General features: G+C 49.7%; 1 protein-coding gene across 19 annotated transcripts in view; it reads left to right on the top strand.

The window, feature by feature from the left end:
* Positions 1-13,500, top strand: part of ARHGEF25 (Rho guanine nucleotide exchange factor 25) — an 86,690-nt gene that overhangs the window by 5,122 nt on the left and 68,068 nt on the right. For 5 of the 19 annotated variants that reach the window (XM_088662812.1, XM_060272157.2, XM_060272160.2 and 2 more), the window contains exons 1-2: positions 938-1,109; positions 8,411-8,546. In XM_088662812.1, coding sequence (XP_088518938.1) covers positions 1,014-1,109; positions 8,411-8,546 — 232 coding nt within the window. In that variant the 5' untranslated portion in view covers positions 938-1,013. Of the gene's footprint in view, positions 1-906; positions 1,110-1,657; positions 1,755-1,997; positions 2,105-8,410; positions 8,547-13,500 lie in introns of those variants that run through there. The other 14 variants (XM_060272162.2, XM_088662820.1, XM_088662826.1 and 11 more) reach the window with 11 other exon arrangements.

A 13,500-nucleotide genomic window follows, 5' to 3' on the forward strand; every position in this document is an offset into this window, starting at 1 on the left:
TAGTCCAGCATCTTCTGGAGGACCTCCAGGCATGTTGTAAAAGAATGATTGCTCAGCTGCATCTGGCAACCAGCTACATGGCCACCTGTTCTCCTGGACACATTCCCCTTGTGGCCAACGACAGGACTGAGAAGCAGCAAGACAATGCTGCCTGCATGGGTCTCAGTGCAACCTGGGCTGAATCATTAAATGCCTGGTTTTTGCCACCTTCTTTTTCCTCCCACCTCTGCTGCAATCCCCAATAAGCTTCATTAACTACAAACCCCCAAATTTGGGATCCCTTCCAAACCCTTTGTAGGGTTTTGTTGTCAGATTGTAGGGTTTTGTAGGGTGAGCCCCATGTTTTCTGTGGCCTCCCAAACTGAGTAATTGATACTTCAAACCAGGGTTTTGTAGTTAACACCCAGAAAGCAATACTTGTCTGATTCACTTCAAACCTGTGCCAGTGTTTTGCACAAAACGATTACAAGACCGAGGAAAGGTTTGGCGGGGATCCAAATTTCAGGGTTTACAGTTAACTAAGCTCCCTCCGTGTTTTATTTAAGCTAGTTCCTGTGTGTGAGTCCTGCAGTTTCCTAGGGCTAGCTGGTTTGCCCCTTCTGCTGTTGCTCCCTCTACCACAGCGCTATCGATTTTTTCCCATATATAGACTGAGCTTCCAGCCCTGGCTAAGCACTCAGGCTTTGTCCGTAGTGTCCTCTCTGCCCCTCCCTGGCCCTAATCCATTGCTATCTAGGAGGCTGGATCTTCCCAGTGTAAATAAAGATGATGTTAAAGAGATAAAGGGCTTAGAGTCCAGGCAGGGAGGGGTGCGGCTGGAAAGGAGCAGATTGTAGAAGGGAAGTTATGGTAGCTGGAAGCGGGCTGGCTGGGAATTGGTCTTTACTTGGCTGTCCCAGCGCCCAGCACACAGGCAGGGTGCCCAGTCTCCTCCCAGTCTCTCTCTCTCCCTTTCATGCCTCTGGCTCTGAAGCCAAGGGCGGTGGGAGAAGGTGAGCGGGACCCGCTGCATCATGAAAACCCCACAACAGGCAGGGGGGCGCACGGACCAGATGCTGGGGGCAATGGGGGATATCCTGACATCGCTGGCGCTACCCAGCCAACAGTGGGTAAGGGGGAAAGAAGACTTGGCCAAGGCAGCGAGGCAAGGAAAGGGGCAGACCTGACTGCAGAGTGGAGGATGTTTGGGAGAGGCGGGAGATGGATAGTTTGTGGGCCAGCTCTGTTGTTGGTTGTGGTCTGCCCAGGAAGGAGTGCCCTGCTTGAGAGGCGGTTCTGCTGCCATGCTTTGACTGTGCATTTGCGGAAAGGTGGGGGGTGGCAGGGATGGCAAACCGCTCCTCAGCAAAGCAGACTGGTCCTGTCAGAAACCCTTTGCTCCTCACCAGGCCCAGTGTGGAAGAGAGGCTTGGTATAGCTATACATTAACTGAAACTCCCTGGCCAGAAACTAATATGTTGCATCTGGCCTTTTGTACAGCACCTAGCACACAGACAACCCCAAAGGAACATTCTCTACTGATCCCTTGGCTAAGGCGTGTCAGGGTGCCTTGTGGTGCAGATAGACACTTCTGCTTGTTTGCTTGTTTTGAAAGTCTGCAGCTGGCCCCAGATCAAAGGTTTCCCAATCCTGCCTGCCTAGGGCCCTTTCTCAATCTTCCAGACACCTCCAGCCCTGAGGACAAGGGAGAGTGAGAGTCTCTCTGCTTCCCGTTTTCCCTGCTTCAGACTAAGCTGAGATCCCTAGGCATTGGGGTGAGTGTTCCCATTCCACCCCACCCCACCCCGCTTGTTATTTAATAATTATTACTGGCCCTTGTGAGGCTGCTGGACTCAGCGATGTGGCAATGTGCTCTCTGGGGATTTCTGTTCTGATCTTTTGCTCCAAGCTGGAGCTGTGCCTCCCCCACCCCCAGCACTGATATCCTCAGTCTGGGATGGAAAAGTCAGCTTGTGGGGTGTGGGGTGGAGCAGTGCTGCAGGGTGGGGCAAGCACAGCTCTAGTGGAAAAGTAAAGCTTGGAAGGTTGGGCTTAAAAATATATGTATTCTCTTCGGAAATCTCCAGTCTTTGCAGAACTAAATGGGCTGCATTGGACGAGGCTGGTAAGTTACTGGGAGAGCTTTTCACAGCAGATGACAGTGTTCTATGGCCTCTGTGGGTTTTGTGCAGTACAGTGGGGTTTTTGTAGGGGTTTTTCTGAATCAGCGATGGATGGCGCTTGTTGGGCTGGTGGGGTGGAAGGTTGGGAGCCCAACAGTTAAGTGGGGCCAGAGCCAATGACAAGCAGTGCCAACTCATTCTTGTTTTGACACCGTTGCCCTCCCTGCTGAGTTCTACAAGGGCAATGTGGAGACTAAGGAGGATGAAGATGTCAGGAAAGGGCCCTCCTGGACTGGTTGCAAGGAGGAAGGCAGGCAGGTGGCGGCTTAGCTGAGGGCAGACTGAGGTTGTTGGGGAACTGCCCCATTTGCCCTGAGGGACTGGCCTCCTCTGTTCTGAACTGTCTATAGTGGGTTTTTTGTGCTACACTGGCTAGAGAGCCCTTTAGATGTTACGGGGGGGGGGCGGTGTCACTGGGGTCCTCCAGTATCTTGGTAGATCGCACTTAGAATCATAGAGTTGGAAGACATCACAAGGGCCATGCAGTCCAACCCCCTGCCAAGCAGGAAACACCATCAAAGCATTCCTGACAGATGGCTGTCAAGCCTCTGCTTAAAGACCTCCAAAGAAGGAGACTCCACCACACTCCTTGGCAGCAAATTCCACTGCTGTACAGATCTTACTGTCAGGAAGTTCTTCCTAATGTTTAGGTGGAATCTTCTTTCTTGTAGCTTGAATCCATTGCTCCGTGTCCGCTTCTCTGGAGCAGCAGAAAACAACCTTTCACCCTCTTCTATGTGACATCCTTTTATATATTTGAACATGGCTATCATATCACCCCTTAACCTTCTCTTCTCCAGGCTAATACCCAGCTCCCTAAGCCATTCCTCATAAGGTATTGTTTCCAGGCCTTTGACCATTTTGGTTGCCCTCTTCTGGACACGTTCCAGCTTGTCAGTATCCTTCTTGAACTGTGGTGCCCAGAACTGGACACAGTACTCCAGATGAGGTCTGACCAGAGCGGAATACAGTGGTACTATTACTTCCCTTGATCTAGATGCTATACTCCTATTGATGCAGCCCAGAATTGCATTGGCTTTTTTAGCTGCTGCATCACACTGTTGACTCATGTCAAGTTTGTGGTCTACCAAGACTCCTAGATCCTTTTCACATGTACTGCTCTCAAGCCAGGTGTCTCCCATCCTGTATTTGTGCCTTTCAATTTTTTTGCCCAAGTGTAGTACTTTACGTTTCTCCCTGTTAAAATTCATCTTGTTTGCTTTGACCCAGTTGTTTAATCTGTTAAGTCATTTTGAAGTGTGATCCTGTCCTCTGGAGTATTAGCCACCCCTCCCAATTTGGTGTCATCTGCAAACTTGCTCAGGATGCCCTCAAGCCCATCATCCACATCATTGATAAAGATGTTGAATAAGACTGGGCCCAAGACAGAACCCTGTGGCACCCCACTAGTCACTACTCTCCAGGATGAAGAGGAGCCATTGATGAGCACCCTTTGGGTTCGGTCAGTCAGCCAGTTACAAATCCACTGAATGGTAGCATTGTCTAGCCCGCATTTTACCAGCTTCTTTACAAGAATATCATGGAGCTCCTTGTCAAAGGCCTTGCTGATATCAAGATAGGCTACATCCACAGCATTCCCTTCATCTACCAGGCTTGTAATTCTGTCAAAAAAGGAGATCAGATTAGTCTGACATGACTTATTTTTCAGAAACCCATGCTGACTTTTAGTGATCACAGAGTTTCTTTCTAGGTGCTCACAGACCGTTTGCTTAATGATCTGCTCTAGAATCTTTCCTGGTATTGATGTCAGGCTGACTGGGCGGTAATTGTTTGGGTCCTCTCTTTCCCCCTTTTTGAAAATAGGGACAACATTTGCCCTCCTCCAGTCTGCTGGGACTTCGCCTGTTCTCCAGGATTTCTCAAAGATTACTGCCAGTGGTTCTGAAATCACCTCTGCCAGTTCTTTTAATACTCTTGGATGTAGTTCATCTGGCCGTGGAGACTTGAATACATCTTTTTTGGAGAAGACTGATGCAAAGAAGGCATTGAAGAATTTTGCCCTTTCTCTGTCCCCTGTTCGCATTTCACCATCTTTTCCTCTAAGTGACCCCACTGTTTCCTTGTTCTTCCTTTTGCTACGGACATACCCATAAAAGCCCTTTTTGTTGCTTTTAACCTCTCTAGCAAGCTTGAGTTCATTCTGTGCTTTAGCTTTTCTGACTTTGTCTCTACATGTGCTGGCTGTTTGTTTGAATTCCTCTCTGGTGGTTTCCTCCTTTTTTCCATTTTTTGTACATATCCCTTTTAAATCTTAACTCAGTTAAAAGTTCTTTAGATAGCCACCCTGGCTTCTTTAGGCACCTTCCATGTTTCTGTCTCATTGGTATTGCCTGAAGTTGTGCTTTTAATATCTCCCTTTTAACACACTCCCAACCCTTCCCTTTTAGTATTTCTGTCCATGGGATCTCACCCAGTGTTTCCCTAAGTTTTCTGAAGTCGGCTTTCTTAAAGTCTAGGATTTGGGTCTTAGTATGCTTGGTTGCTCCTTTCCGCTGAATAATAAACTCCAGAAGAGCATGGTCACTCCCAACTAATGATCCTGCCACTTCCACCCCACTAACCAGGTCATCACTATTGGTTAGGACCAGATCTAAAATGGCTGACCCTCTTGTTGCTTCTCCCACTTTCTGGACAATGAAATTTGTCTGCAAGGCCAGTGAGGAATCTGTTTGACCTTATGCTCTTGGCTGAGTTTGACATCCAACAAATAACAGGATAGTTGAAATCCCCCATTACTACTATTTCACTTCCTTTTGAATGCTTGGTCATCTGTTCCAGGGCCTCTTCATGGGCATCTTGACCCATTTTTATTAACGAGGCTTTTTAAAGGGGGAAAAACCCATGCCTCCATTGAGACATTGTTCCTTCATTGACTAAAATGTATTCTCTGTTTCAAATTGGCTCCCTTTCACTTTCTGATTTGCATCAATGACAGTAGCCCATGGTGTGCAGATGTCGAGCAAGAGATCACATCTATATAATACAGTACTTTCGAAGCACCTTTATACCACTCTAGCCATCCTGGAGAATCCTGGAGATTGTAGTTTGTTAGAGAGTGAGAGGTCAACACCCTTCAAAACAAAACAGTGCCCCCTGTGGTTCTCTGGATGCCCCATTACTGTTGAAGTGATATAATAGTTATTTCAGTGCATGGCATGGATGTGACCAGGGAGAGAGAGGAGGAAAGAAAGTACAGTAAATTCCAAAAGACAAATGTGCTTTCCAGTTGGCCAAGGGTGAGCTAATGCTCAGCAGTCTTCCTCCCCCCCCCTCCCCAATAGCGCCGGCTTCTCATTTGTGATGCAGTTTGAATAGGTAAGAAACTGCTGCTCCAGGGGTCTCCTCCAGGTACTGAGAGGGACCCCTCCTGTTCTTGCATTCTCAACATACTGCAATGTTCAGGGGAAGGAGCAGCAATTACAGATGATGTCTGGCCAGTAAGCCAAGCCAACAGCTGAGGACACCTGCCCAAAGGCCCTTTCTGTATCTACAGGTGGGGGAGAACATCCTTGAAGTCCATTGAGTTACTGAAGGCCACCCCCACCCCACCCTTAGTGGACTGCATCTTGCATGGTAGCACTTTACTAGCTCACAGAAATCCTTCCTAGCCTATTTGCACAGCCACGTCTTCCAGGTGCACGTTTGAAAATGCTTGCTTTCACAGATGAACACACACTGGCCCATCCCCAGAGTTTACCACCATGGAATATGTAATCTGTAGCATTTTGCTGGCCAGAAAGAGAAAAGAAGTAAACTTTCTCCCCTAGGTAGTCACCTACAGGAGAACTTTTACTCACTGCGGATAACCAGATGGTGGTGAGGGGCTATTTGCAAGCCTGATGTGATGCTGCAGGTGGGTGTCTTCTAACACCTGAGTTTTGCTGGATGGGACAGTGACCCTTCAGCATGGAGCATGGGGTGGAGCATATGCTTCTTGAAGGGCACGGTTGCTTTATATAGGCTTACTTACATGCCAGAACCCTGATGCCTCTCCAGCATCTTCCGCCTGATGTGCCCACGTCCACTCTGCCTAATGGTAGGGCCAGATCAGGCTATATGGAGTAGGGTGACAATAGACAAAGGAGGACGGAGTATCTGTAAATTTTAACGGCTGCACAGGCATTCTAACGTATTATGCCAGAGTGCTGAGAGAAACTGTATCTCCTGGGATACTTTTTCTCCACACCTCTAAAAGATAGAGGAGTCCTGTCCTCCTTCAGATATGGTCATTCTAATTTGGAGGTGTTTGAAGGAGATGTCAGATCCCAAGAAAGAGGCCACAACAGTGAAAGGGGTACCACAGAGTCAAGTGATTAGCAATAGACTGCATGGCAGGTAGAACAAACTATTCCTCCCCCCTCCCCCGCCCACCATGCACATTTAACCTATTGGAACCCTTTGCCACAAGGTGTGGTGGCTGCTGGCTTAGATTGTCATGAATTCATAGATGATGCAACTGTTGATGGATGTTAGCTACAGCTCAGGGATGTGGCCTTTCAGTTGTCTTGGACCACAGTTCCCAGCATCCCTGACTACTGGCCACACTGGCTGGGCCCAATGGGAGTTGGAGTCCAACACGTTGGAGTCATTTCTCTCATGTTTGTACCACTTTCACTTGATTTTTCCACACATATTTGAGGCGAGTCAGGTGGCTCCCAGGCAGGGGCTTCTTAGTGATGGCACCTCAGTTGTGAAATGAACACTCCAGAGAGGTCCACTGGTGCTTACTTTGCTGCCCATTGGCACCAGGCAAAGACTTTTCCATTTTTCTAAGCCTTTTATAGATTCAGTTTTTATCCTGCTCACTGTTTAACAAAGGATATAATAAAATATTTTTGGCCGAAATCTGTTTGCTCTCCTTTTACCCTCTTGTTTCTGCTCTCCTCTTATTTACCTGTAAAAACCTCTTGTATCATCCCAGTTTCTACATACCATCTTCCAGTTGCTTGGTCAAAAACCTACTCTAGGGCTCTGACTTCCTTCTCTCACTCCAAAGAGCATTATAAAGATCTGCAATTACAAACTACCCAGTCATGCCAAAAGTCCATTTGGCCTGGAAGATAAGGCTATCAACAGATGCTGGTCATGGTGGCTATATATTACTTCTAGGCAGGAGTGCCAACTTGAATAAAAGATGGGAAGGGAGGGCAGGTAAGTCCCACTCCACATAAAAGAGCACAAGACATGGCACGCACACCATTTGAATGGTAATGCCCATCACCTTTGAGGGGAGGCCCACTCACATATATTATTGGGGAGACATCTGCCCTTAGGGGTTGGCTCCTGTGCCTCCAGGCTTCAGAGGACGTCTGCCTCACCCTACCAGTTGCTAGAGACTACAGGCAGGAGAGTGATGTTGCCGTCAGGTCCTGCTTGTGGGCTTCTGGTTGGCCATTGGGGTGTCAAAATGTCAGACCAGATGGACCAGGCCAGCTAGGTTCCTAAAGTGGCCAGATGAATGCATCCAGGACACCCAAAAGCAGGAGTTGAAGGTAATGGCATTCCCTTGTTGTTTATCGTCAACATTTGGTATTCAGAAGTATATTTTCTCAAAACATGGGTGTGCCTTTTAACTTTCAAGTTAATAGCTACTGATAGGCCTCTCTCATTCAGTGGGAAAAGAGAGTTCATTCTTAATCTCTGTGGGGCAAGACCTCTTTCTCAGGTCCCCTTCTCTTTCTCAACCCATCCCAACTGGGATCATCTGCATAATATAAAATATGGACTGGATGCCTCCTTTTGCAAGGCTCTGAGAATCACAGCTTTCTTATCTGCACTGATTCTCTTAAATGTAAGATTCTAGTCCTCACTGCTGAAGATGTTTGAAAATGAGTTGGCCACAAAATAAGTAGAAAAGAAATGAGACCGTAATGTTTTTCAGCTGCCATTATGTCTAAAGCTGTATAAGTTTCTCCCCTCCCCTTCCCCAGGCTCTCAGATTTTTCTCATTTGTGGGAAACAACAAACAACTTGAATAAGAATATGGTGTGATGAGTGCAATATGTCTGCCAACTGTAGTTCTGGCATCCTCCTGCTAATGAAAATGATCTGCAAACGATGCTAATTGCCTGCATCTAAAATATGCCCATTAGTGGCTGCTCGCCAGCTTGTGATCTATATCCTAGGTCTAGGACCTAGGCTGATCCTCCCCATAACAAACAGCTTGCACACATCCATCCCTAAAAACCTGAACTGTTTCCCCCCTCCCGGGCTATGCTTAATTGCAGCTGCCAGACCTCTGCTCCCAAAAGGAGGGAGCTGAGATGCAGCCCCAGGCCAGCAGCAGCATTGAGGCTTCCTCCAAGGACAACAGGGAACAGCAGCCTGTGGAAGTACAGCATGCAGCCCAAGCCATAGAAGAAGGTGAGCACCACTGTCTCATGAATATGCTTTGTCCCGTGTTAAGCTGGCTCCCCAGCCTTTCCAGGGCTGCTGAGAGGGAAAGAGGCAGCCTGGCCATTTCATTTTCTCTTACCATAAAGTTACCAGATTTTTTTCAATGAATCCGGGGACACTTTTCAACTTCAATGGATTTTGTATGGGGACTGATTCCCTGGGAAATGGGGACATCTGGTAACCTTAACTTACCGTGCTCCAAGCACCCCTGTTTATTGTGCGTCCAATACGGTTTACTGGGACGGACCTAAGCCTTCCTTTCCAATAGATGTGTGTCCCGTAGCTTACTGCTGAAATCCTGTAACGTTTCATGCCGCAAACGCTTCTGTGGTTTCTTTCTTTCTTTTCACCATGCTTGGGTTGTGCAGTAGTGCAAAAGTGCCCCTCCAGACGGCAATAACATGGTAACACTGAGGAGGCATCACAGAGCATCTAATAAAGCGGAATGGTGCATGGACAGTCCAGTAATGCACCTTCCACTGATACACTGTGATTACATCAGCGACATGTTGCTGAATACACCTGTGAAAGAACACCACTCTGGAGGGGCCTCAAGGCATGTTCCCTCATTCCAAAGCTACCAGGCTTCCCTGGGGAGCTTCCTCCATGAGTGGAGCAGCTTTGCATTCATTGCCATTAGCCTAGTGCTGTCTATTGTGGCTGTAGTAGTGGTTCCCCAAGGCTCTTTCTAGCCCCCCTGCCTGAGCTCCTTTAAATGGAGGTGCTGGGCTCTGACTTTTTGCAAGCATGGCATCACAGTCTCCATCACTGGAATCAGAACCTTCTAGCCTGGTCCATCTAGCTCAGTATTGTCCACCGTGACTGGCGGTTGCTCTCCAGGGTTCCAGACAGGGAATATTCCCAGCCTTTCCTGGAGGTTTGAACCTGGGACCTGGCACTGATCTGCAGCACCTCCCAAACAGATTCTAAAGCTGGTCCTAGGATGGTGGGGTAACCACTCATGAAAGAGTGGTTCTTCCCTTGACATTTAGAGGATCAAGCAGAAAACCACTTGGACCCATCTTTTCTAGGCAGGGTGCAAGCGGGAGTGTGAAGGAACCCTCTCACCCAGGGCAGGGCCTTTCCTGTGTTTTGCAAACTTTGGGCCTTATTGATCTGCAAACCTTGGGCCTCATTGGCAGGAAGGGTGGGGTATAAACCGAAGGAATGAATGAATGCTAAATATGCTGCTGTGGGAGCTATTTTTTGTTTGTTTTTGGTCTGAAGGGTGAGGTAAAAATGCTTGAAATAAATAGATACATGCATGCAGCTGTTTCTGTTGGGGGAAAGCAGCTCTGGGGAGGGCAGTTTGAAGCCATGAAGCACAAGCTGGGTGATAACTTTTCACCTGGCCACTTTTATCCAGAGCAGTTACCAGTATTTCCCCCAAAGTCCTTTTCCCAAAAGAGGCTCCAGGCTCGTGGTTATGGTAGAGTACCTGCTTTGCATCCAGAAGGCCACAGATTGAATTCCCGATCTTTTCAAGTAGGGTAAGCTCCTGTCTGAAACCTGGAAGAGCTGCTACCAGCCAGTGTAAAGCAGGGATGGGGAACCTGTGGCCGTCCGGTTGTTGCTGAACTCACAACTCAAGGATGGTGGGAATTGGGGACCAACAGTATTTGGAGGGCCACAGGGCCCCCAACTCTGGTGCAGATTTCTGAGCTAGGCGGACAAATGGTTTTGATTCTGCACAAGGCATCTTCCTATGTCTTTGCAAACAGACATTTGGAATCCTGTTGTGCAATAAGTGGTGGAGGTGGGGGATATGTTTCAGTTGAAAATGGCCGGCAAAGCATCCTTTCAAAGCATCTGCCTCCCCAGGTTGCTTTTCAGTTCAAAGCAAAACTGATGAGCTGTTATACACAGGTATACATATGTGTAGTTTGCTACTATGGTCTGTGATTAGATTGTCAGCTTTAAAAATAATAATAAAAAAATCTTAATAGCAGCTGTGCAGGTGGGGAAGCGGGGTGTCAAATCCAATTGAGACCACAGCTCTGTAGAAGGGGAGATTTAATACTTTACCCCCATGCTGTTTCCCTAGTTTATAAAAACCCTCTTCTCTGAAAGCTACCAATTGCCCTAGTTGTGCCCTAAATCATGTATGAATGATATTGCAGTGCATTAATCTGACTCTCAGAGCATCATTTTGGTGATTGGCTTCAAGGGATTTTCCCCACATTTGTGACTTCATAGCCTAAAAGCTGCTCCCCACACTGTTTCCATGCTGTGGCATAAATACATGTTTTGTCAGCTTGTCACATGTGACCAGTTGTAATGGAAGCATAAATACCGGTAATATAAATAATCATAGAAGTTGGCCGCAGGCTGCCCCTGGGCCAAAACTGTCTCAGTAAAGGTAGCTGGTCATCTTGGCAATCCAAATCCCCCTCCTGGGTCCTCCTGGGTCTTCCTGTGCTGTGTTGCCTGAAATGGTTGGTGCTCCTGAAAATGTAGCCAACACCTTCATATTGGCAAGAGGCTTATTGTGCATCGTGCCTTGCCATTGTGTTATTGCTGCTTTCCTATTGACTGAAGGCTAATTGAGATGATATATCAGGGGAGGTTTTTTTTTACATCAGTTGCATGCTGTGTACCACTTGAGATTGTGGGAAGGATAAATCAACAACATTGAACTGGGAAGAGGAAATGGGGACGGAGGGGAACTGGTGGCGATGAAATGGGCAGCACGGAAGTGCAAGTGAGTGGTTCTTCCTGACAAGTGGGTAGGCCTTTAGTGTAGGGATGGTGGGAAAAGTCTGATCCTCCAAATGTTACTGAACTCCCTCCTCATTGACTGTTGGTCATGCTTGCTGGGGTTTATGTGGAGTTACTCTAACCTAGAAGTTACAGAGCGTAGACAACCGAGGCTAAATTATCCCTGTCCAGATAGAGTCATAGCTGGGCCATCAGAGGAGGCTGATGGAAGGCACCCCATGCCATAAGGCCACTTGCCTCAAGTGACAGAAGTGGATCCAGAAGTAACTCCATGGTGCACACCTGCTCCTTTAGGGGGAGTGTAGCCCCATCCAGGACAGGTTGAGCTCCACTCAACTAGTGCCTCAGCCTTATACCGTGTTTCCCACATTTTAAGACACCGTCTTATAATTTTTTTACTCAAGAAAATAAGCCTATGGCTTATTTTCGGGGGGTGTCTTAGTATGGTTCCTGCCTCCTCCTGCCGCGACCGGCGTTGCTGCTGCTGGGCTGGCAGCACTCTGCGAAGGCAGGAGAAGCCGGCCAGACCGCTGGGGGGGTGGGGTAGAAAAAAGTTCGGAGCGCGTCCCAATGGCAGCACTCCTCATGCGCCACAAAAGCTACCAAACAACTGGGGGGGGGAGGTTAGAAAGGTGGCCGGAGCGCAGCCTTATGGCAGCGCTCCTCACACACCACAAAAAAGACGCAGAAAACTGGCAAACAGCTGGAGGGGGCTAAAAAGCAGCGGCGGCCACAGCTTTAAATGGCTGGATCGCGCCTTCCGTCCCGCGCCTGCGCTGCGCGCCAGGTTTTGCCCGATCCGTCGGGGAGCAGGGAGCGCTCAGAATCTGGTGAGGGGGGTCTTTCTTCCCATTTGGGCGCCCGAGCATCGCCGCTCGACTGGCCGGAGGCTCTCGGCGGAGTGGTCTGGAGGAGCGATCGCAAGCTCTTGGCTGGCTGGCTCGCTTTCTTTTTGTTGCTCACGGAAGGCGGAAGGGGCCAGCAGGGCTCCCGCCACCGTCAGTCGCCCCGCCGCCCCTCTGCCTTGGGCCATGCAGCCCACAACGTTCCGGCAGCGCGGCTCCCGCTGCTGTCAGTCGCCCCGGCGGCGCGGAAGGGCCAGCGGACCTCCGGCCGCCGCTCTGCCATGGGCCATGCAGCCCACAATGTTCTGGCGGCGCGGAAGGGGCCAGCAGGGCTCCCGCCGCCGTCAGTCGCCCCACCGCCCCTCTGCCTTGGGCCATGCAGCCCACAACGTTCCGGCAGCGCGGCTCCCGCTGCCGTCAGTCGCCCCTGCGGCGCGGAAGGGCCAGCGGACCTCCGGCCGCCGCTCTGCTGTGGGCCATGCAGCCCACAATGTTCTGGCGGCGCGGAAGGGGCCAGCAGGGCTCCCACCGCCGTCAGTCGCCCCGGTGGCGCGGAAGGGCCAGCGGACCTCTGGCCGCTGCTCTGCCTTGGGCCATGCGGCCCCAGAACGTTTCGGCGGCGCGGCTCCTGCCGCCGCCTGTCACCCGCCGCCGCTCTGCCTTGGGCCATGCGGCCCCAGAACGTTTCGGCGGCACGGCTCCTGCCGCCGCTTGTCACCCGCCGCTGCTCTGCTTCGGGCCATGCGGCCCCACAACATTCCGGCAGCGCGGAAGGGGCCAGCAGGGCTCCCGACACCGAGGGGTTTCCCCGTCCGGGCTCTCGAGTGTAAAAAATTTCTGGGAAGTGTGGGGAGGCTCCCAGCGCGGCTCGCCTGGCGACGCCGAAAGAGGGCCGAGCGCGCGGTGCTTATGCCTCCTCCTGCTTCTCCCCCCCGCCCGTGTGTGAGGGAGAAATTAGCAGTTGAGGGCGAGGACGGATAGAGAGCTGCACGGCGCTTCAGCAGCAGCAACAGCAGCAACCAGTTCCAGGTGGCTCGGGGTATGGCTTATTTTCGGGGTATGGCTTAATTCCGCAAAAGTGTAAAAATCCTGCTACGTCTTATAAAATGACTACGTCTTAAAATAGGGGAAACACGGTATGTTGGCCAGTCCATTTGTTGATCAAGACGAGGGTCTTAAGAGGCTCTTAAGCACAATCATCAAATGAATTCATGTACCCTGTGAACCACAGATGAATGAGGAGCAAGTCTCTGTCCTTCAACCTTGGTCCAAGTAACAGCGCAATACATGCAAGTAGAATTCGAGTGAAAGTTCGTTTGTTTGTTTAGAGTAAATCATAGGAGTGGGAGCTGATCTGG

This window comes from Zootoca vivipara, chromosome 2, assembly GCF_965207765.1.
Source record: "Zootoca vivipara chromosome 2, rZooViv2.hap1.1, whole genome shotgun sequence".
Classification (NCBI taxonomy): domain Eukaryota; kingdom Metazoa; phylum Chordata; class Lepidosauria; order Squamata; family Lacertidae; genus Zootoca; species Zootoca vivipara.